Genomic DNA, 22,900 nt, shown 5'->3' on the forward strand with positions numbered 1-22,900 from the left:
TCATTGAACTTTGGGAGCTAGAAACATTAGAAGGTGCCTTACACCTGCCGGGTCCTCAGCAACAGTCTGATGAAATGAATGAAGGAAGGAAGGAAGGAATGAGTGAGTGAGTGAATCTGGTGTAGACTTTGTCTTGGACCAGGCTTCTAGGCACACGTGCACATGTTTTGTTCAGACTGGCAGTTTGGAGTGGGTGCGCAGTGCATTTTTCTGTTGGCCCCTTTTCTGCTGTGATGGTGTAATGAGCTTGCGAGGAGGAAATGGCTATCTTTGGTTCACAGTTATGAAGGCTCCAGTCCATAATTACCCGATCTAGCTTGATTTCTGTTGTAATAAAACATTGACTAAAGGCAGCTTGGGGGAGGAAAGGGTTTATTTCAACTTACAGGCTGTATTTCATCATTGCGTGAAGTTGAGGCAGGAGCACAAGACAGAAACTGAAGGCAGAGACCGTGGAGGAATGCTGTTTACTGGCTCACTTTCCCTGGCTCGCGCGGCTAACTTCCTTCCAGTCTCTTGTAACAGCTCATGAAACTCCTTCCACAATTCTTCCCCCCAAAACGCCACGGTCAGGTCCATCACAGCAATATCCCCCCCTTCTGTACCAATTTCTGTCCTCCTTTGCTCCTCTGATGCATTGAGAAAACACTGGCCAAAAAACAACCTGGGGACAGAAGGATTTATTTCATCTCGCAAGCTCCCAGGCCACAGTCCATCACTGAGGGAAGACAGTGCATAATCTCAGGGCAGGGACCCGGAGGCAGGAACTGAAGCACGGGGAATGGAGGGACATCACTGGCTTATTCGCTATGCCTTGCTCAGCCTGCCCAGTTATGGCACCACTCACAGTGGAATGGACCCTCCCACACCAATCATTCATCAAGAGATTTTCCCTCAGATACGCCCACAGGCCAGTCTGAAAGATGAAGTTCCTCAATTGAAGCTCCATCCTTCCAGGTGATGCTACTTGATGCTAAGTTGACAAAAAAATAACCAGCCCAGTTGCACTGCCACTCTGGGCCTGTGGAGGGGCAGCATCTCAAGGCAGGGCCTAGGGTGGAGCAAACCTTGTGTCTGAGCCAGGCAGCTAAGTAGAAAAGGGTGGACGGACTGCGGTCCCATAATTCAACTCAAGGGCATGGACCCAATTTCTTTCTGCCATTCTCCACCTCTTCCAGAATCCACACTGGGCTGCCCTGAGACCTAACCATTAACACACAGTCTGTGGGGAGCAGTCAAGAAGCAAACTGTAACTGTCCTTTGGAGAAGGGTTGTCATCATGAGAAGGAGATCCCTGCCTTTTCAGAATGGGAGGGACACTTTGTCTAGGCTTCACCGACCATCTGGAAGGTCAGAGGTAACTTTTGGGTGTGTCCTCCTCCCCTTTCAACTCCTGGAGCAGATCTCCGTCCTCCAAACCATGCACACCACACCATACACACGCTCCTTTGCAGTGTACTCCTACGCAAAGGTTTCAGGTATAGGCGATGGGTTTTAAAGCGTGAGCCCAACATTAATAAATGATGACAGGTCAGCATAATTTCAATGGGTGATGCATACCTCACACAGGGAACCTGCAGGGTGGTGGGGAGGCCTGCAGCAGTCCTACATGGAGGACTTCAGGTAGGCTTTCACAGAAAAGTCACATCTATAAAAGGTTTGCTGAAACATAGATAGGCGTTTTCTAGGCAACCCATCATTCCCTTCCTTCCTTCCTCCCTCCCTCCCTCCCTCCCTCCCCCCTCCCTCCCTCCCTCCCTCCCTCCCTCCCTCTCTTTCTTCCTCCCTCTGTCTCTTCCTCTATCTTTCTCACTCTGTGTGTATGTGTGTATGTATGTCTGTGTGCACACATATCTGTATGTATGTATTATATATTTATGTATGTGTGTATACATGTGGGCATTTGCTCTGAATAACACAATATTGTCTTTACTTCTCCAAGCAGCCCAAGAAGTCATCATGACTGACTTATTCACGTCGTGGGGGAAACTGAGGCTCAGAGAAGTCTCAGTAACTCTTTAAGCACCCCCACCTAGCAGGAAGGAGAGCCGGGATCTCAGCCCATCTAATCGGAAGCCTGTGTCTTACCAGCACTCTGTGTTTCCAGCCCTGACACAGTGGCCACTCAGGAGATGAGTGGGAAGGACAGTGGTTCAGGGTTCTGCTTTGCTGGGTGCAGTGCTCCTTGATTCATTTGCTTTTCTTCTGGGTGGACCACTGTACCTAACACGAAGCTTGGCTTCGCTGTGCGATGGTGGGACACAACAGTTGTTGGCTGTTTTTGTGCAACAAATCACTCCAGAACTTAGGGACCTTGTCTAGTGACAGGCTTTTAATGCTGGCGATTCTGTGGGTTGACTGAGCTCATGTGGTTGGATTTAGTGTGTCATGTGGTATAGCTGAGGTCACGTATATAAGTACATTCAGTCAACATGTGATGCAATCCTTATAAGATAGTCCGCTGAGGGTTTGGCACATTTAATAACTATGGAGGGACCCAAGTGTGGTGACACATGCCAAGCAATAGTGAGTCTGAGACAGGATGGTCATCACATGTTTGCGTTCACTGGGCTAACTAGCTGGATCCTGTCCTAGAAAACCCCAAACCAAACAAATGAAACCAACATATCAACAAAAAGGAATTTCTGTAGGCAGCCATTGCTGCTGTGGCTTATGAGAATAACTTCCTGTCATGTCCAGAAGACACTGTTTTCTTCTGGTCCTCCTGAGCTCTTACAGACTTTTCATCTCCTCTTTGAATGGTCTCTCTGAGGTATGTGTGTGTGTGTCTGTGTGTGTGTGTGTGTGTGTGTGTGTGTGTGCATGTGTGTGTGTGTGTTGGTGTGTACTCCACGGTCCCTTATGCTCTGCCATTTGACTAGTTGTGAGTTTCTGTGTTAGCCACCATCTACTTCAGAAAAATACTTCCCTGATGAGGTCGAGAGCTGTTAGACACTGAGTATTCTAGCATAGAGTGGAAAGGGGTTCCTGACCCTCCCTCTGGGCAGTTCATGGCTTCTTAGGGAGGGAGAGTGATAGAGGAAGGTCATTGGCTGATAAAGGAAATGCCTTGGCCCATTTTATTGGTTAGAAGATAGGTGGGAGGAGTAAACAGAACAGAACACTGGGAGGAAGAGGAAGTGAGCTCAGACTCCATGAGCAGAGACACCATGCTCCTCTCTCCCGGGCAGAAGTACGCGATGAAACAAGCCACCAGGTTAGACATGCTGAATCTTTCCCGGTAAGACCGGTGCTCACAGATTATTAGAGATGGGTTGATCGGGATATCAGAATTAGCCAGTAAGGGCTAGAGCTAAAGGGCCAAGGCATTTCCTTTATTAGCCAATGACCTTCCTCCATCAGGAGAGTTAATTTTCCTCAAGGGTGTAGCTCCTGGAAGTCTACAATACTCCAGTAGATGGCCCCACACCTAGAACTATATGGACAGCATAACTTAGAGTTGATGGGATATATAATGATAATAATAATAATAATAATAATAATAATAATAAATGAGAGGACATGAAGTTGGGGTGGGTAGGAGATGTGAGTAGGTCTGGGAGGAGTTAAGGGAAGGAGCTGGGAATGAATATGATCAAAGTACATTGTGTGAAGATCTCAAAGAATTATAAAAATATTGATTTTTCTAAAAAAGGAGTTGCTTCCTCAGGGTGGAGATGGTCCACTGACTCCCTGATTAGGAGTCCCCGTGCAATGAGGAACATGCTTAGCTGTACACATGGCCTCCTTTATCACTGTGATGCCACTACCTTCTCGGCTGGTTCTGAGGATCAAAAGTGTAACAGTTTGGCAGGCATGTGTTTTTTTTTTTTTTTATAAAGCTTTGGGTAGAGTTATATTTTGGGCAAAATGTACTTTTACTTTTCTTTTGGTCTTTATGATGATGATTTTTTTAAAAAAATAATAATGGAATTCTTTTAAGCAAAGCAGTAGACAGGAGGGACAGTCATGTGAGAAGCTCTGGGGACATTTAATCTGATTTTGTACAATGTTGGGCAAAGCTGCTTTAGAACTGAGGACATCGTGTCTTAAATAGAATCTACTGATCTCTGGCTTTCGGTATGTTCAGATTCGCTTTCCAAGTTCTAATTCACGACTATTTTTAAAACATGAAGATTATTTGATCTCCTTCCACCTGTCTGTTGGCGGCTGTGGGCAAAACATTAGCCACATGCTTTCAAAGATGAGTGGTACCTAGAAAACAAAGGATCCAATGTTCTGTTTGTGGAGTACAGTGTTCCTCAGCCTCCTCATGGGGGAGGGCTATGCCACCCAGGACAGAAACTGTGGTTTCTGACTACTGTAGCATCTGTGGCTTTACTATGCCATTGGGTTCTTTTGTTCCCTCCTTCTCCTCCTCCTCCTCCTCCTCCTCCTCCTCCTCCTCCTCCTCCTCATCCTCCTCCTCTTCCTCCTCCTCCTCCTCCTCCTTTTCCTTCTTTTTCAGAGACAGGGTTTCTCTGTGTAGCCTGCTATCCTGGAATTTGCTCTGTAGACCAGGTTGGCCTTGAACTCGGAGATCTGCCTTAAAAGCGAGCACCACCAACTGCCCGGCTGTACAATTCTTACCTTCCCAGCACTCATCACTAGAATGTTTTCCTTCTGTTTGACTAGGAAGTTGTGTAAACAGATGTGGTGATATAGATGGCAGTTCTTTGTGGAGGCTTCTGGAGTCCTTTTGGTGGGTGTGTCTCTCAGGTGCTGGGTGCTTAAGAGAATTCCTTACGTGTCATCTGCCTGGAACGTAAAGCCATTACTAAAGATGCAAATGAGCTATGGTGATGAGTGGATTCTGGTCTGTCCAAACGAGTCCAGAGAGCTTGCGGTTTTTCACTGTAGACTTGTTCAAGTTGACTTTGCTTCTTGCAAATGTGGGTGAACTCCAACGGAGATTTATGTCAACTGTTTCCATTGTTCCAAACACCCAGAGAAGCTCTAGAACATAGGAAACATTCACCAAACTGTTCCATGAAGAAAGCTCACCCTTTTGTGGTTCACAGTATACAATTTTACACAAAAGTCAGTAGTGGGGAAGCTGAGGCACGAGGATTGTTTGCGCTCATTAGGCTGAGGTCAACCTGGGCAACACAGTGAAACACCTCTGTCCATTTCACAAAATGAAGCAAACCAAAACCCCAACAGATGAAAGTCAACACAGGGTCAGAAGCATTCCTGGAATACTGTAAGAAAATGGAGTAAAATAAATTTTGACTTCCATCTGTGACCTGAGGTTTTATTTATTTCAGTGGCATGCTACATGGAAAGGATCAGTGTTTACTCTTAAGCTCGTAAAGGTGATTTATGAAGGGCTATTTCCATTTAGAGTGGGAAGTGGATTGGGTAATTAATAACGTTTCCTTCTGATCCCATCTTCAGCCCCTTGCAGACCTGACACTTATGTGTGTGGAGCATCTTTCCCCATGGAGTGCCAGAAGTATTTGGGAGGATCTACATGGCCCAAATCAGTGGTTTGGTTAGATGTTAGGTCTCAGAGTCAAGCAGTGCCTCAAGATGATCTTTATGCCCTGTGCTGGGTGACCCTTTTTGTCTTCCATTCTTAGGCTCTCCTGCAAGCTGAGGAGAAGTTGGGGTGAGGAGCATGGCTCTCATGTCAGGCTGTAGTGCTGACAGTTGAAGGGGTGTGACCAGCTCCATTCATGTTTCTGCGCCCCAGTTTCCTCGTCTATAGAATAAGGATAATAGCCATCTTCTAAGGTTGCTGAGGGATATTAGGTAATGCATGTAGCGTGTACTTCAATGTGAGCTCTTAGCTTAATGCTGGGGCTTGGCAAGTGCTTTCAAAGCCCTTGCTAACTTCTGCATATCTTTGCGTTTGCTCGGGAGTGTGAAACTGAAAAGTTGGCGGGGGGGGGGGGGGGGAGCAGCCAGCAGAAATCTTTACCAACTTAGAACAATAAGGGAGAAGGTGAGCATGAATAATGGTGCACATCTGCATGATAAATTATTTTTTAAGTGCAATTTAAATTTTAAAGTGTGCTTAGTAACTCATCTAGTGGAGGCTGTGGCTTAGTGCGGGGAAAGAAGATTTTTTTATCTATCCAAGTGCTAATAGTTACATATTCATTATATGCCTATTAATTGTTATTCATGGTAGACCTGTGCACCCTTTGACAATAAATAAAACATGACCTTGTCCTGAAGGTGCTTCCTGTCAGGGAGAGCAGAGAGGAACATATTGATTATTGTGCCAAGCTGTCTCAGGGGCATAGACAGACATATAACATGGGGCAAAGTGCATTTGTTAAAATTGCGTTTTGCTCTGTAGCTCAGGCTGGCCTTGGGCACTTGGTACTCTTCCCCAGCCTCCCCAGTGCTACAATTCACAGGCATGAGTTACCACACCAGGCAGATCAATGAAGTCTTGATTAACTGGTGACTCATTTGATCTTGCAATAAGTCAACTTTGCCTTTTTTTCTGGAGTGAGCTACTTTATGGAGACCATGAAAAGGATGGGCAGTATACAGTGATGTCTCTGTGTAGTTGAACATGCAGCAAGGCCCTTTGAATGTGTTTGGAAGCAGCTGGGTAGCAGATCCCCTTATAGTGAACGGAGCAGATACATGTTTGCTAATGGTCCGGCCAGGCTTACTACAGGTCCTCATTCTTTGTGCTTTCTCAGATAACCTTATTCAAAAGCAGATTCCTATGAAGACATTGACTATGAGGAGGAGGACCCTGTTTCAAAAGGCAGGTATTGACTTCTGAACTTTTCAGATAGCTGATATTTTAATAACTTCCTGCTTTGAAGAGAATACTTCCTGAATGGTGATCTTTCCCTTAGCAAACAAAAGTAGAGGCTATAGCTTCATAAGGCTCCACCCATAAGTGCACTAAAGATTCCTATAATAGATGGACTCAATTTCTTGGTCTCTTACTTTAATAATTATGTATTTGCTTTAATGTACATTCTCCAAACTTGGCATCACGTGGCTTTTGGGCCTCTCTTTTAAACAACTTTTTATTAATGTATATGAGTTATAGGTAATAATGGGTTGCATTATGATGTTTTGTACATAATATAATATATTTTTTTTATCATATTTAAACTCATTCCCCTCTATTGTTTCCCTCCCATACCAGCTAATACCCTTCCTCTTCCCAACTGCTTCTCCCTACTTCATGGTGTGTGTGTGTGTGTGTGTGTGTGTGTGTGTGTGTGTGTATGTGTGTGTGTATTTGAGAGAAACACAGAGAGAAAGAGAGACAGGGTCAAATAAATTTCATTTGTGTGCTTACAGGAGAATGGGTAGGGACTATCTACAGGAGTGTGGATATCTCACCAGTAACTACACCACTGAAGAAAATGTCTCCCCCTGACTCCCCCAACTATTAATGGTCTATAGATCTTCAGAGAGGAAGGGGTGAGCTTCACCCCACCAGCAGCAGTTAACTGCCTAGAAATCTCCAGGGAAGGGTGAGCCATTATACGTGCCCTCCATCATGGACTAATGTTGATAAAGCCCAATCTTATCAGCTCTGTGAGGTTACAAATGCAACAGCACAATCCCAGAGAACCTAGAAGGCTCTAAGGGAGACATACATGGATTTACATGGGAAGGAAGAAAAGACAAGCTCTCCTGAGCAAATGGGAGTGTGAGGGTCATGGGGAGAAGGTAGAAGCGGAGAGGGGAAGAAGGGAGGAGAGAGGAGAAAAATGCGTAACTCAATTAAAACAATAAAAAAATACAATAAATAAAAAAAGAGCACAAAAGTTGTGCTATACTTTGAGACCTTGTTCTACAACACTCTGTCCCTTTCTCCTGCTCCTACTTTCTTTAAATCTCCTCTCTCATTGTGTTCTTGGAGCCTTGAAGGGGGTGATAGAGATGTTCTATTCAGGGCTGAAAGTTCAATAGTCACTTACTCTCAGAACTTTGACCAACAGTTATGTCTTCTCAGTAACCACCTCTTACTGAGCATTGGACCCTGCAAACGATTTTGTTGAATCTCCAGGCAAGATGTGCCCACTAGTGTTACAGTAGCAAGTCCATTATGGGGTAACCAGCCACTTTCAAAGTGGATTTGAGGCCTGCTTCATAGGACAGAACCAGTGCTCAGTACAGGAAGCCTGGTCAAAGCCCTGTGGCTGGAGAGGTCATGGGTCTACTAGGAAGGCTGCCCAGATTTAAAGAAAGTAGGAGCAGGAGAAAGGGACAGAGTGTTGTAGAACAAGGTGTCTAGAAGGGTCTCTGCCCAGAGGTGGCAGCAACATTCATCTATGGGAATAAACATAATTACTTAGAAGCCAGTTTGATGGACACAGTGAATCCATTTAGCAAAACAACAGCAGCAGCCTTCCTAGTAGACCCATGACCTCTCCAGCCACAGGGCTTTGACCAGGCTTCCTGTACTGAGCACTGGTTCTGTCCTATGAAGCAGGCCTCAAATCCACTTTGAAAGTGGCTGGTTACCCCATAATGGACTTGCTACTGTAACACTAGTGGGCACATCTTGCCTGGAGATTCAACAAAATCGTTTGCAGGGTCCAATGCTGAGCAAGGCAGCTGAGGACAGTTTCCCTATCTGCGTAGCACTGCTGACCCAGTAAGGGCCAGTTGTCATGGAGAGAGCATCCAGCTCACTTCTAGCTTAATTTCTCCATGTCCTTAGACCAGAGCATGTGCTTGCTTCATCAAGAGGGCCTTACCATCTAGTTCCAGTGGGCAGCCAACAGCGGTGGCAATCACCTGTATTATTTTGGAGGCCGCAGAGGGATTTGTAGGGAGGTAGCCCATCCCTAGAAAAGGGATTTTCATTGAATAACCTATGGATTCTAGGAGTAGCTTTATTTCCCCATTCAAGATGCCTCCATTCAAATGGTTTCCAGCCTCTTTTAATATGTGAAGAGGAAAATGAAAAGGAGTGGGTGATAAGTAAGCATTTTACCTTTTTTAGCGCTGCAGTAGACTTACATCATGGGAAAGGAAAGGAGTGAGCCTGCTTTTTCTATGAAGAAAGTAAAATCATAAATTAGATAAAAAATGAAGCCAAATGCACCTTGGAAACTCTCCAGACTCACCGATAAAATACAGCGCACCTGGTGTGTGTACACAGCTGCTGAACCAGGCTCAAGAAAGACAAGGGTATTTTGGCAGGAAGTGGGTCAACAGACCACGTTGCTTCCAGGAGTATCTGGAATATGGAGTGGGGTTGGGCAGGCCAATCTCTGTTCTGCGCAGGATTTACACAGGAGACTTTTAACAAGCAGGGTTCATATAATACTTACTAGTGTGTTTTCTTGTTTGAAAGGGAACTAAATGAGATCGTGTAGAGCAGCCACTGTGTAGCCCACACAGGGTGTGCACAGTACAGCCGTGCAGGGTGGGCACAGTACAGCCGTGCAGGGTGGGCACAGTACAGCCGTGCAGGGTGGGCACAGTACAGCCGTGCAGGGTGGGCACAGTACAGCCGTGCAGGGTGTGCATAGTACAGCCGTGCAGGGTGTACACAGTACAGCCGTGCAGGGTGGGCACAGTACAGCCTTGCAAGGTGGGCACAGTACAGCCATGCAGGGTGTACACAGTACAGCCATGCAGGGTGTACACAGTACAGCCATGCAGGGTGTACATAGTACAGCCATGCAGGGTGTACACAGTACAGCCTTGCAAGGTGGGCACAGTACAGCCATGCAGGGTGGGCACAGTACAGCCATGCAGGGTGGGCACAGTACAGCCATGAAGGGTGGGCACAGTACAGCCATGCAGGGTGGGAACAGTACAGCCATGAAGGGTGGGCACAGTACAGCCATGCAGGGTGGGCACAGTACAGCCATGAAGGGTGGGCACAGTACAGCCATGCAGGGTGGGAACAGTACGGATCTGGATCTGATTGCATCAAGTTCTATAGTCATATGGTGTTGGAATAGATGTCCAGAAATCATGAGTAGCACTTGAGGTCGTCCCCGGCTGGTGAGAAGGGCGCCTAGTATGAGCTCGGAGCAACCTCTCCTCCCTTACTCCCTGAGTATCAGGCTTTCCATGTGTTTTGTGTGTTAAGAATTAAAACAGGACTATGTAGGTTACCACAAGATGGCATTCTATTATTTCAAGTAATGCCAGGTAGAGAGAGCCTTGGTTCGATACATCTTTAATTTCTGAAATGCATTAAAATATGTGCCCTCCGTGTCACAGTATTTAGCGGTTTCACACAAACCTCTAATTTCCTTCGCCATTCTTTATGGAAACTTGAGGTCTATGTCTGTTAACTCATGGAGGAAAACAACTTAGATTTTGCAAATGATTTTTACTAGAGTGAATAGTTCATGTTCTCATGTTTAGCTATTAAAAGTTCCATTTTCTTATAGCTGTTTGCAAGGACTGTAAAACGAGTGACCTTTAAGTGTTTTCTACTGTGTTTTCCATGTTTTTCCGTCTATCACCCTGTCTTATTTTCTCTTAAGCAGATCTGACGTATTTATTTACTGCTTTTGTTTGTTTCTTCAAGTAATGTATGAATTTTTTAAGAGGCTACGTGGTGTTCATTTCCTGACCACATCCTAAGTGTCTGGAACAGTATTTTCCTATCTATCTATCTATCTATCTATCTATCTATCTATCTATCTATCTATTATCTATCTATCTATCTATCTATCTATTATCTATCTATCTATCTATCTATCTATCTATCTATCTATCTATTATCTATCTATCTATCTATCTATCTATCTATCTATCTATCTATCGTAGTTTGAAAGAAAACGGCCCCCATAGGCTCACGGGGAGTAGTGCTATTAGGAGGTGTGTTGGAGTAGGTGTGACATTGTTGGAGGAGTTGTGTTACTGGTGGACGGACTTTGAGGTCTCAGAAGCTCAAGCCAGGCACTGTCTTTCCCTGCTGCCTGTGGATCAAGTTGTAGAACTCTCAGCACCATTTCTGTCTGCACGCCATCATGCTTCCCACCATAACGATAATGGACTAACCCTCTGAACTGTAAGCCAGCTACAATTCAATGAATTCCTTCATAAGAGTTGCCATGGTTATGGTGTCTCTTCATGGCAATAAAACTCGAACTAAGACACTGTCTATCTGTCTGTCTATCTATCCATTCATTTTTATCTTCCTGCCTGTTTAATCACAAGAAAGATGAAAAGGATCCTTATTTAAATGAATATCCTTTTTCTTAGTAGGTAAATATTGAAATGAAATGGAAGTGTGAAATTGCATAGTTTAACCTGTAAGAATTTCACTGACAGTTTAGTGATGTAATCTGTGCCTGCCTGGCGATGCATTGTATTTTCCTTCATAATTTAGTTAAGTTATCTTTCTACAACTTACAGCGTGACTGTAACATTTACTAGGATGCATTTATGGATATGTAATGAACAAGCTGGAATGCAGTAAAGGAAACAATTCCATTTCATGTTGGTGTAACAGGGCTAATTCGCACCCTGTCTTCATGGTTTAGGGAGTTGGTGCGTCTTGGATGTCTCTGTGCAGGAAGTATCCTTTGTAGAGGGACAGACTCCGAGGTCCACCCTTCTATTACCAGTGTGGATCTCTGGAGGGCTAAGCTTCATGAAGGTAGTCATTGTTATTTTGAGTCTTGCTGTCTAGGGCTGAACTGAGTGAATGCATGCACAAAAGCATCTTTATTCTTATTCTTGTTTCTTTGGAACTCATACTGATAGAGTTTTATATTTCATTTAGAAGGATTCAGGAGTCCTGAAGCTCAAGTTCTCCAGGCAAAGGACCCCTTTTCCTACCTCAGCGTGTACTTGCTCAGTGTGTTAAGATGCCATTTGACCACACTATGAAGCTGGGGTCCTTGGGAGGAGGCAGGGGGTAGCATCAGTCTCCAGTTAGAAGCCATTTGTCATGTGGCTTTGAGAGATTCATTCATTCATTCTCTCCCTCTCTCTCTTCTCTCTCCACTTCTGAGTAATGGAAAGGTTGGGTTAAAGTAACTCAGAGGTAACTTCAATATGGAGGCAGTCAGACAGTATCTGGGGTAAGTTACATTATCTCAGGTGCAGTAATTTTTAACTATTTTAGCAGGGTATTTAGTTTTTCCAAGACTGACCTCCCATATAGGCAATAGAAAAAAGTAAAACCCATACAACCTCATGGTATGCTTTTGAGAATTAACAGACCATGTATGTAAATCGAGTAGGTTAAAAATGGTAGCTATTATAAATGTTGATTCATCTAAATTGTCTTCCAGGACAATTTAATAAAAGAAATTAATTATTTATCAAATAGCTCCTGTGTGCCCGAACCCTATCCTTTTATGGTTATTTGCCTGAGGTACTAACACAGTCACCAGGCCATGGTCCAGGGCAGTAGTTAAATGAATTCTTTCTGTTTTGGACTGGCCTGTTTAATTCCTGAAACAACCCGATCTTCATCCAGTTTCTGCTTTTAAAAATTAGGGATAATAATATTATGTAACTCCTTCACAATGGAATAGTTGTTAGATAGGGTGGTATAATTAAGGCATTTAGCACAGGTCTGGCACTGAGAATATTCTTAGTTTATGTTAGTCTGGTTCATTATTATTGTTGTTGTTATTATTCATTTATTTATTCTCACCTCATTCTCTTCTCTCTTCAGGACTTATATAGGATCTAAAAATTTTCCCGGAGACAGAGGGATGACATTGGCTAGGAGCCCTTATTGGATCTGGGCTCAGTTCTCAGTGCAGATGTGGTGGCTCACAATAATTTGTAACCCCAGTCCTGGGGGACCTGTCATCCTCTGATCTTCTCTTTGGCACCAAGCACTCACCTGGTGCACATACATATGCAGGCAAGACCACAACCCCTCCCCCCCCCCCCCCCCGTTAAATAAATTGCCTCTGGATTTTATGAAAGCCCTTCTCACTTGTTTGAATGAGTGGTAAAACCAAGATTCTTGATTTAAAGCTGGGTTTTACTTAGAGGTTTCTTGGAAGATACTTTCTAGTCCTGCAGGTACCTGTCATTTCTATCAGCTAATTCATCTTTAAAGAGAATTTTAAAAGACTAACTTTTCATTATGTGTTTTCATTTAGTACCCCAACCCCATGGATAATAATGTCATCGCTGTAAAAACTGTGGAAGAAAAGAAAGGTAAGTTCTTTGAATATGGCCTACTTTAGTTATAGTCACTAAGGATTCTCACTTTGTAAGGGATACATGTGTGTGTGTGTATTTGTGTGTGTGTGTGTGCATGTGTATGTGTGCACGTGTGTGTGCATGTGTGAGTATGTGTGCACGTGTGTGTGCATGTGTGAGTATGTGTGCACGTGTGTGTCCATGCACGTGTGAGTATGTGTGCACATGTGTGTCCATGCATGTGAGTATGTGTGCACGTGTGTGTGTGTGCATGTCTGTGTATGTGTGTGTCTATTACATCTCAGGCATAACCACTGTCACTTTTTAAATTATATTTGATGGTAAGACTGAGGCCAGGCATAATGGTGCAGGTAGCACGTTGAAGTATTTAATGTGTGCCAACATTTTTCATTAGCGTATTCAACATTTAGAATAATGTTTGAGGTAGGATTATGGTTTTTCATATTTAATGCAGGAAGAAACTAAAGCACAGAGAGGCTGGCTAACATACCTAAGCTCATTTGGCTGTATCTCTATCACATGTCAATTTGTAGATGGCAAAACAATCGTAGATAGCGCACAGACGAACCAGGCATGGTGTGGCTCGTGTCTGCAACCCCAGCCATTGAATGGTGGAGGGGGGAGAACTAGGAATTCAAGGTTAGCCTGGGCTATTAAAAATAGCAGACAGATGTGATGTTGCCATAAATTGCTTAGATTGTGGAACCATAACTGTAGTTTGGCAAATTATGGCTTACGCTGTGTTGTTTTGGTAAGCATGGATTTGCTGCACATTAGACACTCCCTCTGTATGCTATCAATGGCTGCTTCATCTGAGTTACAGCAAGAACTGAGTATTTGCAAAAGAGACCACGTGGCCCACACATCTAAATTATATACCTCATGACCCCTTCAGGAGATGTTGACTGTGTTCCACCTCGGGGTGTGGGGTGTGGTGCTAGGGTCTCTGGTGCTCTTTGCATTCCCTCCTTCTGGGGAAGAATTGTGACAGTTACTGTGTTGGGAATTGAGGAGTGGGCAGTGCCAGGAGCTCTGAACATGCGCACGCTTGAGGCCCAAGCCTGTGGAGACAGCCAGAGACCAGCCCAGCACGCTCAGAATTCAGCCTTGGAAACCACGGGTGCTGCTGGGTGACATGGCTGCAGCTTCCCCTGCTGCGTCAACATGAAACTGTCTTATTTCTCGGGCTGCTTTCTGCATATCTGTAGCTATTGAACTAGATTGCAAAAGCATTTTCTCATGCACCTGTGTGATGTGGGACAAACTTGCTTTCTGGTCTGAGACAAACCTGATTTCGAATCCTGATTCTGTTACTTCCCTCATGACCGAACTTTTCAAAGGCTTAAGCTCTTTATCTGTCAAATGGTAAAATGATCTTGTTAATTTCAGGATGTCATCTCTGTCTCCATTTTATTTTTCAGTATTTCACCCCGGTTGACCTGAAACATCCTGTGCTCACCAGGCTGGCCTAGAACTCACAGAGCACCACCTGCCTCTACCTTCCAGGGGCTGGTGTTAAAGGCCTGTGCCTCCATGCCTAGAAACAACTCCATTTTTAATACATGTGCTATTCACATTGTCTGACGTTGCCAAAGGACTGCGGGGGGTGCAGCATTTGTTTCCTGACTTCAGGTTCCTGGTGATGATGGTGTTTGCAGCAGGGGTTAGGGCAGCTGTAGTTAGAGCACCGAGAAACCTCGCCTTGTGTCTGAGTCACAGCAATTCACAGAGAAATGACAGCACTTCACAGTTTGCTTACCCCCCACCCCGCCCCCCTGCTTCCTCTCATCTTCACTTGCACTTACTTTTATTCTCACTAGTTTTAACTTTCCCTCCAGGAATGCTCTGGTCTCAGGGCTTTCATTTTTTGATGGGTGTAACTCGTGTAGTTAATTAGTTACTGGTTTAAGTGAAACAGTCAGAAATCTAGGCATGAGACTGTGGTCCAGGAGCTGGCAGAGTCTGAGCTGGTGGCCACTGGCCACTGCCACTGGATGCTCGGCACCGATGGCCGAGGGTGGTAGCCCGTTTGTGATTCACTGTCTCGAATTTAGCCCGTGTGTTCAGACTTGTTGTTTTACATCTACTCCTCGAGCATTTGTGATTGGGCTCAGAAAACTGATCTGAAAAACAGAATGTTTAAAAAAAAAAAGATTTCTTTTATTTTTACATGGTGTTTCTGTGTGGTGAGCTTGTGCCTGGGTGTAGGTGTCTGAGGAACCCAGCTGTGTTGGATCCCTTGGAAGTGGAGTTAGAGGCAGTTGTGAGCTGCTTGAGGTGGGTGCTGGGAACCACGCTTGTTTACTCTTTACAAGATCAGTGAGCATTCTCAGCCACCGAGTCATCTCTCCAGCCCCTGGAAAACTTCATTTCGTGTCAAGCCTTATCTATGAGAATTCTATATGTTCAAAATTGAAGTTGAGCTAAAAAGCTCTGTGGACTCTTAGATAAGAATACGTCTCTCCCTAATTATGTTTTGGCTATGAAATTTGCTTCTTCCAGATGAATCAACAGGACTCATCTATAGAAAGAGGATTGCTATCTGCCAGAATGTGGTGCCAGAAATTTTAAGAAAGGTAAATTCATTTCCGAGTTTAATCACAGTGGGTATAAAACTGAGGAATTTTCATAGTGGTAGAAAAAGACAGCATTTTCCGATCGAAGGGGGTGTCAGAATGTCCCACTGTCCACTCTCATGGTTTTGTAAGGAAAATATTTCTTCCATGTCCATCGCAGTGTTGACAGATGCCTCTGGAGTGTCTCATCTCTGTCTGTTCTGTGAAGGGCCCTTTGTGGATATGAGGTGATTTGATGATTATTTTGTGGGTACTTTTTGGCATTTTGAATGAAGCGTTGTCTTTTCTAGTCTGTCCACGGCTAGCAACAGGTAAGAACAATCAGAAGTGAGAAGATTGTAAGTATTAGTCCCATGTTCAGTGAGGGAGTCCGCACTTCTGCTTGTAATGCACTGTTGGGCACAGCAGTTGTTTCTGAGAGCATCGTCTTCTTAGTACCCCTTGCAAGCCTTTCCACGCGCAGTTCTGTGATCTAAGGGCACTGATGCCGGAATGTTCATGACGGAAAATTGTTCTCTCTCTTTGAAACCCTTAAGCTCTCTGATGATTCTGTGTTGGACAAAGGTAAGTTGAAAACATCATTTGCATGGCTTGAACCATACATGGATTTTTCTTCTTGAGAGAGGGCCTTACTCCATAGCCTAGGAGGGCCTGAAACTTAGAGTGTAGCCCAGGATGGTGTCAAACTGAAGATAATCCTCCTGCCTCAGCCATCTAAGTACTGAGGTAACAGGTGTGTCCCACCATGCCTAGCTGTTGAAGTGTGAAAAAGAATGTTTTTAGTCTGAAAATTTCATATGTATATATGTGAACATATATATATATGTGTGTGTGTGTGTGTGTATGTATATATACTATACATATATATTTATGTCTTGATCTTATCTACTCCCTTCCCCCTCCAATTTCCTTCAGAATCTCCCTCCCAGCTTCACGTTCCCCTATTTTTATTCTAATATTACTCTATTTTAAATCATGGAGTCCAGTTAGTGTTGCCCATATCTGCTTGGGTTTGTAGTTATCTACTGGGGCATGGGTACCCCTCCAAAGAAAGTGGCTCTCCCTCCTTTAGCAGCCACCAACTGCCATATTCCACAGCTAAGCCCTCCCCTGTCCATGCTATCTATGCTGGAGTTTTTAACTTGCTTGATCCCATGCAGGTCTTATGCAGGTAAGCAGAGCTGGTGCGAGTTCATATGCACAGCAGCCATGGTGTGTCCATCAGATGACCTTCTACAGTGCTCTTCCCCTACATTCTTTCTCTCCTCTCTTCCAACATGTTCCCTGAATTGTGAGGTGTTTGGTATGGATGGCCCATCTGTGGCTGAGCACTTTCTTTTATTCTCAGTACTTTAAACAGCTAAGAAGCTCTTCATTCACAATGTAGGATTTTTGATGGTGGTCTTTTAGTAGGTAAAACAAGAGCATCTTGACAGGCACTTAAAAAATACCTCAGAAGAGATTCCCTGTGTGATCCGGAATGAATCTGGGCACCCGCGGATGAGCGTGCAAATTAAATTGCTGTGTTTATACTAGGAAAAATGGCAGCTTCCATTCATTTCTCATCGTGGGTTAAATCACTGTTATTTCCTTAGTGGAAAGAGGCTAGAACCACAAAGAAAATGAACTCCTTTTGACTTGCAGATGGGAAGCCGTGTTACACTTCAGCAGCAAATTATCACTGGCTTTTCCAGAGTTCAGAGCTGCCTTTGCCCTATATACACACTTTGAATCTATTATTTAAAAAGGCATTCAAGTTCGTCTTGTATCTCAATTTTTAAATAATTTAAGGCTTTAACTTGTACAGTTCTGCCTTTGTAGCTTTTGTTGTCTTCTCCACCTGGGAAAGCATCCATTTCTAGGGACTGAACAGAGATTACAACGAGGAAACATTTCTCTTGAGACGGCCCTGCATGGGCGCATGTAGGAGGGGCCTGATGAGAACCCATCACCGCAAGAAGGCCTGCCCCAGAGAAGACAAGAAGCAGCTGATAATTTTTTTGGGACCTACATGAGTCCTGGGCCATTTGCAAGTCCTGGGCAACATGTAGTGAGGCCACAGTGTGCTTGATTATCAGAGACTGAGGGGTGTAACTGAAGAACCATGCAACCATCAGGACCGCTTGTTCCGTTTGTTAGCTGTGACTGAGATCAGCTCCAGGCTTCATGTAGCTTGCTCTTCCAAAACTGAGAATGCTGTCCTCTCTCTGTTGGGCAGGTGAGTATTTTAAAGGTACCCGATATCCGACTAGAAGAGGAATCGTGGCTCAGTCTTCAGAAGAGGAATATGGCTATCCGGAGTCACTGCCTCACGTGGACACAGTATGCATCCATGAGGGAAGAGTCTGTCTTCCGGGAAAGTGTGGAAAACCCAAATTGGTAAGATCACCTGTGATTAGAACTTGCTCTCTCTCTCTCTCTCTCTCTCTCTCTCTCTCTCTCTCTCTCTGTATTTCGTATTTACAGTTTCTGTCTGATACACATGTATTTCATTGTATTTTTAGTCATGTCATTAATAGATGAATCTATTTTCTTTTGGAGGAAATATGACAGAACTCAACTCTTGTCCAAGTGCCCCTCCAAATTCTGGTATTTTCTTACTCTCTCCAAAAGCAATGACTATCACCCATTTGTTGAATATTCCTTTGGACCTTTAAAGGCAATCTAGGTATTCAAGAGTTTAAACAAGGAAAATACTTTGCTTGAAGTTATCATGCACTTGACCCATCAGTGGGCCTGTCTAGCACTGGTCAGCTCAAGCAGACGTAAAGAGGCGTTTCGGCATAGACTTACCTAGCCTGCTTAGTTTGTATATCTTTTTTAACACACATGATTTTTATGTCATGTACGTTTTTGTACACTTATCTTTTATGTTTACTAGACTGCTTCTGAGCTTTACCTAGGGCCTGTCTAGCACTGGTCAGCTCAAGCAGACGTAAAGAGGCGTTTCGGCATAGACTTACCTAGCCTGCTTAGTTTGTATATCTTTTTTAACACACATGATTTTTATGTCATGTACGTTTTTGTACACTTATCTTTTATGTTTACTAGACTGCTTCTGAGCTTTACCTATCTGATACACGTACAGCTAGATTATCCCTCTGCAAGCCATTCAACTGTATTTTGTCACTGCCACTATGGTAGACACTCTGATGGTATCGAGTTTCTCTTTGTTGTAAAGGAGGATATCATATTCAGGAGTTGTATGTCTTCTGAATATGACTCCTACAGGCTATGTGAGTGTTTCTCTTAGTGAGAATTTAAGTGTTGTATTTGTTGCAAGGTTATCTATAAACCATCAAATTTGCTTTCCCTAGCATCCAGTTCTTTGAGTAGTGACAGAACTGTACATAGCAAAAATATGACAAATTATGACAAATATGTATAGTTAACCCTGCAGGTAGACTAAATCTGCCTGAATCAGTAGGTGAATTCTATGGTGTGTAGAGGGTCACAGATAAGCACTGGAGAAACCAGGAGTGTTAATCAGGCAGGGTTGTCTCCTCAATGGAGTAAATGAATATCTGTTGTCCATCTAGACTGGGAGTGGATCTTGTTAATAACCTGCTGACTTTTGGTAGCCTACCTGTAAGGTTAGACCTCACCCAAATCCCCCAGAATGCTTATCCCAGACTCTCCCTCCCTAGACCTTTATCTTTAGCTTTGCTTCTCAGTCAATAGAAACCATCATTGGGGGAGCTGTCACATGTAGGGGAGCTGCTAACTCCCATGCTATCTTGGTCAGAGACCATACCAGATCCCAGGCCCTTAGGCAATAGAATCCATCTTCATGGTAGAGGTCATGCATATTTTAAAAAAGAGTTTTTATGTCGTCACATCTTAAGATTTATTGTCCACGTGGAATTGGGATGATAGTTACCAGGAATCTTTTTGCTAAAACTGTACTAGATTTAAATTTGTCTAAAATAACCTGGCCTCGTGTCAGACTCCAGAAGTTTGAAACAGTGCTGGCTAACAAAGTTGAGCTGAACCAAGTTTTCTTCTTTACCTCACCTTGGTGGTTCCCTGTGTCCATGAGGTTTACAGGGATCCCCAGAGGGTGCATGCCTTGTAGGTTGGTTTTAAGGCACTGTGGTGGTGCGGATTTTCAGGACAGGTATAGTTTGAGTTCTTGGAAATCTGAGTTTGAGATGTTGTCATTAGATACCACAGTCTTGATGGCTCCAGCAAGACCTGTGAATTTCTCATGGCCCTGGGGGATGGGAAGTCCATTCTTTGGGCCTTGGCAGATGTGGGGTGGGTGAGGCTTTTCAGATACCTGTCTTCTGTTAAATCTGATAATGGAGAACATGTAATCTGCTCTCCTCCTCCATGGAAGAGATTCCATGGCAGAATTCTACATTCAGGGAATCATGTAAACTTGACTTACTTCCCAAAGGCCCAGCGTCCTACCTAACTCCTTCGCATGGTGGGTTAAGGTTTCAACACCTAGGCTGGAGGCATCTGGGTGGTACACAGCTTGTATCCCATACATGAGGCCTTCTATCCCTAGCACCAAAAATACAATGCAGTGCAATTCAGTAAAATAAAAATGACAACATATACATTCTGGGGTACATAGACCTATGGTCTGTAACACAGATTCTGGCATGTTGTCTTCCAGTGTGTTAACACACAAGTTTGTACTCCACAACAGCACTCAGCAGAATCCATTTCCCTGTAACATGTGGCCTGTAGTTAATTAACACACATTTTAATTTTTATAAGTATAATGGGAAGAGAAACAATCATTTCTTGAAGACAGATTTTAAAAAATTCATATATTTTTATGCATATGGCATTTTTCCTACATGTATTAATATGTACCACGTGTGGGTCTCGTGCCTGTAGAGGCCAGAAGGCGGCACTGGATCCCCTGGAAGTGGAGTTATAGATGTGTCTGAGATACTATGTAGGTGTTGGGAACCAAACCCAGTCCTCTGCAAGAGCAGCCAGTGCTTCTTAACAGCTGAACCCTCTCTCCAGTCTCCTTGTTTTGTTTTTGAGACAAACATCTCACTATTTACTCCTGCCCTCCAGCCATCCTCCTGCCTCAGCTTCTTTGGTGTCTGTCATCTTTTTTTGTCACCCCAAGATAGACTTTGGAACAAAAGTAAAACATCATAAGCACTAAATATTAATGCTAATCATTATGGTGAAAAATTTGATTTTAGAAGATAATTTACTGTGTTTTATTATTACTGTTCTGTGTGGTTTGAAAATTTTTATTATAGATTTAGTTTTAAAATGAAAGTAATAAAACCTTCAGATTAACTAATTGTCCCCGTGTAAAAGCCATTCTTAGGGCCCAGGCTTTCTCCAGATCATTCTTTCTCGCACAGCTCTGGTCACACATCAATGGAGCCAGGGTGTTTCAACAGCCTCCTGGATGAGTAAGGAAGTGTGTCTCAGTCACATCAGAGAGAGATTGGTGGATCCATAGTTTTTTATTATGATGATGCCCAGAGCTGACATAGGGTGTGGATGGCTGGGATTAAAGCTGAGACCAGGGAACAGAGTTCTGTTGTTGGTATGTAGATATAGTAAAAGAATGGCATTGTCTAATTGCATGCAAAGTAAGTCTTTCATTTCATCCTCTATTTTAGCACTGTGTTTGTTAATTTAGTATTATGTTTGGGCTATTGGATAGTCTTAGAAGCTGTCTCTATCAGTTAAATTATGATTTGCCAAGATAATCCACAAAACTTTTCACTTTGTGTTTTTTTAAATTTATGTGAAAATAATAATTCTGATTATGAGGAAAAGGTACATCACTATCACTCTGGTAACTAACAATCAATTTATGCTTATTTATATACTTTTTACAAATTATTTGCCTACTACTATTCTTGGCCCATTTGTACTTGACTCTTAGGTTTCTGAACTTTTAGTTATTACGGTACTGTGATGAAAATCCCTGCAATTGCATATTTTATCACGTATTTAATTACTTTTTTGAAGACAGGGTCTCATGTTACCAAGGCTGGTCTTGAGTTTATAATGTAGTGAAAGATGACCTTGAACTTCTATTGTGCCTCTAACTTCCAAGTACTAGGATTACAGGCCTATACTACTACGCCTGGTGTATAGGGTGCTGGGGATGGAACCCAGGACTTGGTGTATGTTAGGTCAACGCTTTACCAACTGAGTTACAGCCCCAACCTGTTATCTATGATGTAAGACATTTTTTATGATGCAATTCTAATTTATAGTATGGATATTTGTGTATATGGAAGGAGAGAAAATGAATAAGTATGAATGTGCCATTGAGGAGTTGTGTAAGCCAGGCAGATGCTCTACCACTGAGCTGTGGCCTCATTTTGCATAGTTCAAAATATAGAAACAGAAATTATGAAAATAGTTTGGAACTATTTACCATTATTCTGCAAGACTCTGCTCCATGTTTACATTTCGTGTTATTTCTGTACACCTTCCCCAGAAGTGCGTGCTTCCCCTTTAAGAGTGATGGGACTAAGAGCTTGCTATTTTACTTCCAAAGCCAGATTTAAGTCCAGGAAAGCAGAGTATTCAGAGCTTTCTGTATTTGGCATGGACAATCCCCCATATCGTTGTTGTCTTCTCTGTTGTACAGAGACTGGTGTTTGGAGGTCCGGGATGCCATGGGGAGTGTTTGGGTGAATGTCAGAGTCTCCGGGCTCGGACTCCAGGCCGATGTTCCTCTTGCCCTTAGGACGCTTCACAACAAGCCAGAAAATAGGGAGGTGAACGAAATAACAGCAGGACAAAATTCAAGTCATCTCTTGTGGGAATGAGCATTGACCTGGAAAATGGACAGTGGTGGTGCCCTGTTTAAAATTTGTTAGAAGAAGAAAAAAAATTGATGATTTCTGCCTTCTGAAAACCTCCATTCTGAGATAGGCTTATCAATTTCTTAGTATTTGTGTTTGAACTGATTCTTCTTTAAATTTAGTAATATTTGATTTGATATGTCCAAAATATTATATTTACATATAATTAGTATGAATAATTGTTAAGAAATATTTTGCAGAAATTTCTAACGAACCTCTAACATCTTTTATTCAAGTCTGCCATGACTGTTCTGAGGGGCCAGCCCCCATGTGTGGCTGGTGGCTGCCATTCGGACATTACAGTTTTGACTAAGAAGGTAGAGTAAGCTTGCCATCTTTTGCCCTTCCCTTTGCGGCCTCAGAACTAGAGCAGCTTGGCTGTGATGCTGAGGTATTCTAACCATAAAAGCCCCTGCCCTT

General features: G+C 43.4%; 1 protein-coding gene across 8 annotated transcripts in view; it reads left to right on the forward strand.

The window, feature by feature from the left end:
• The window catches only part of LOC121453544 (PRELI domain-containing protein 2), a 72,016-nt gene that overhangs the window by 1,338 nt on the left and 47,778 nt on the right, over positions 1-22,900 (forward strand). For 4 of the 8 annotated variants that reach the window (XM_041660410.1, XM_041660412.1, XM_041660413.1 and 1 more), the window contains exons 2-4: positions 13,032-13,089; positions 15,598-15,671; positions 17,890-18,050. In XM_041660410.1, the coding sequence (XP_041516344.1) occupies positions 13,032-13,089; positions 15,598-15,671; positions 17,890-18,050 (293 nt within the window). Of the gene's footprint in view, positions 1-13,031; positions 13,090-15,597; positions 15,673-16,200; positions 16,236-17,889; positions 18,051-22,900 lie in introns of all 8 variants that reach the window. The other 4 variants (XR_005975024.1, XR_005975025.1, XR_005975026.1 and 1 more) reach the window with 2 other exon arrangements.

This window comes from Microtus oregoni, unplaced genomic scaffold (genome assembly GCF_018167655.1).
Source record: "Microtus oregoni isolate MIOR12 unplaced genomic scaffold, Mior012 000011F_ref0000422, whole genome shotgun sequence".
Lineage (NCBI taxonomy): Eukaryota > Metazoa > Chordata > Mammalia > Rodentia > Cricetidae > Microtus > Microtus oregoni.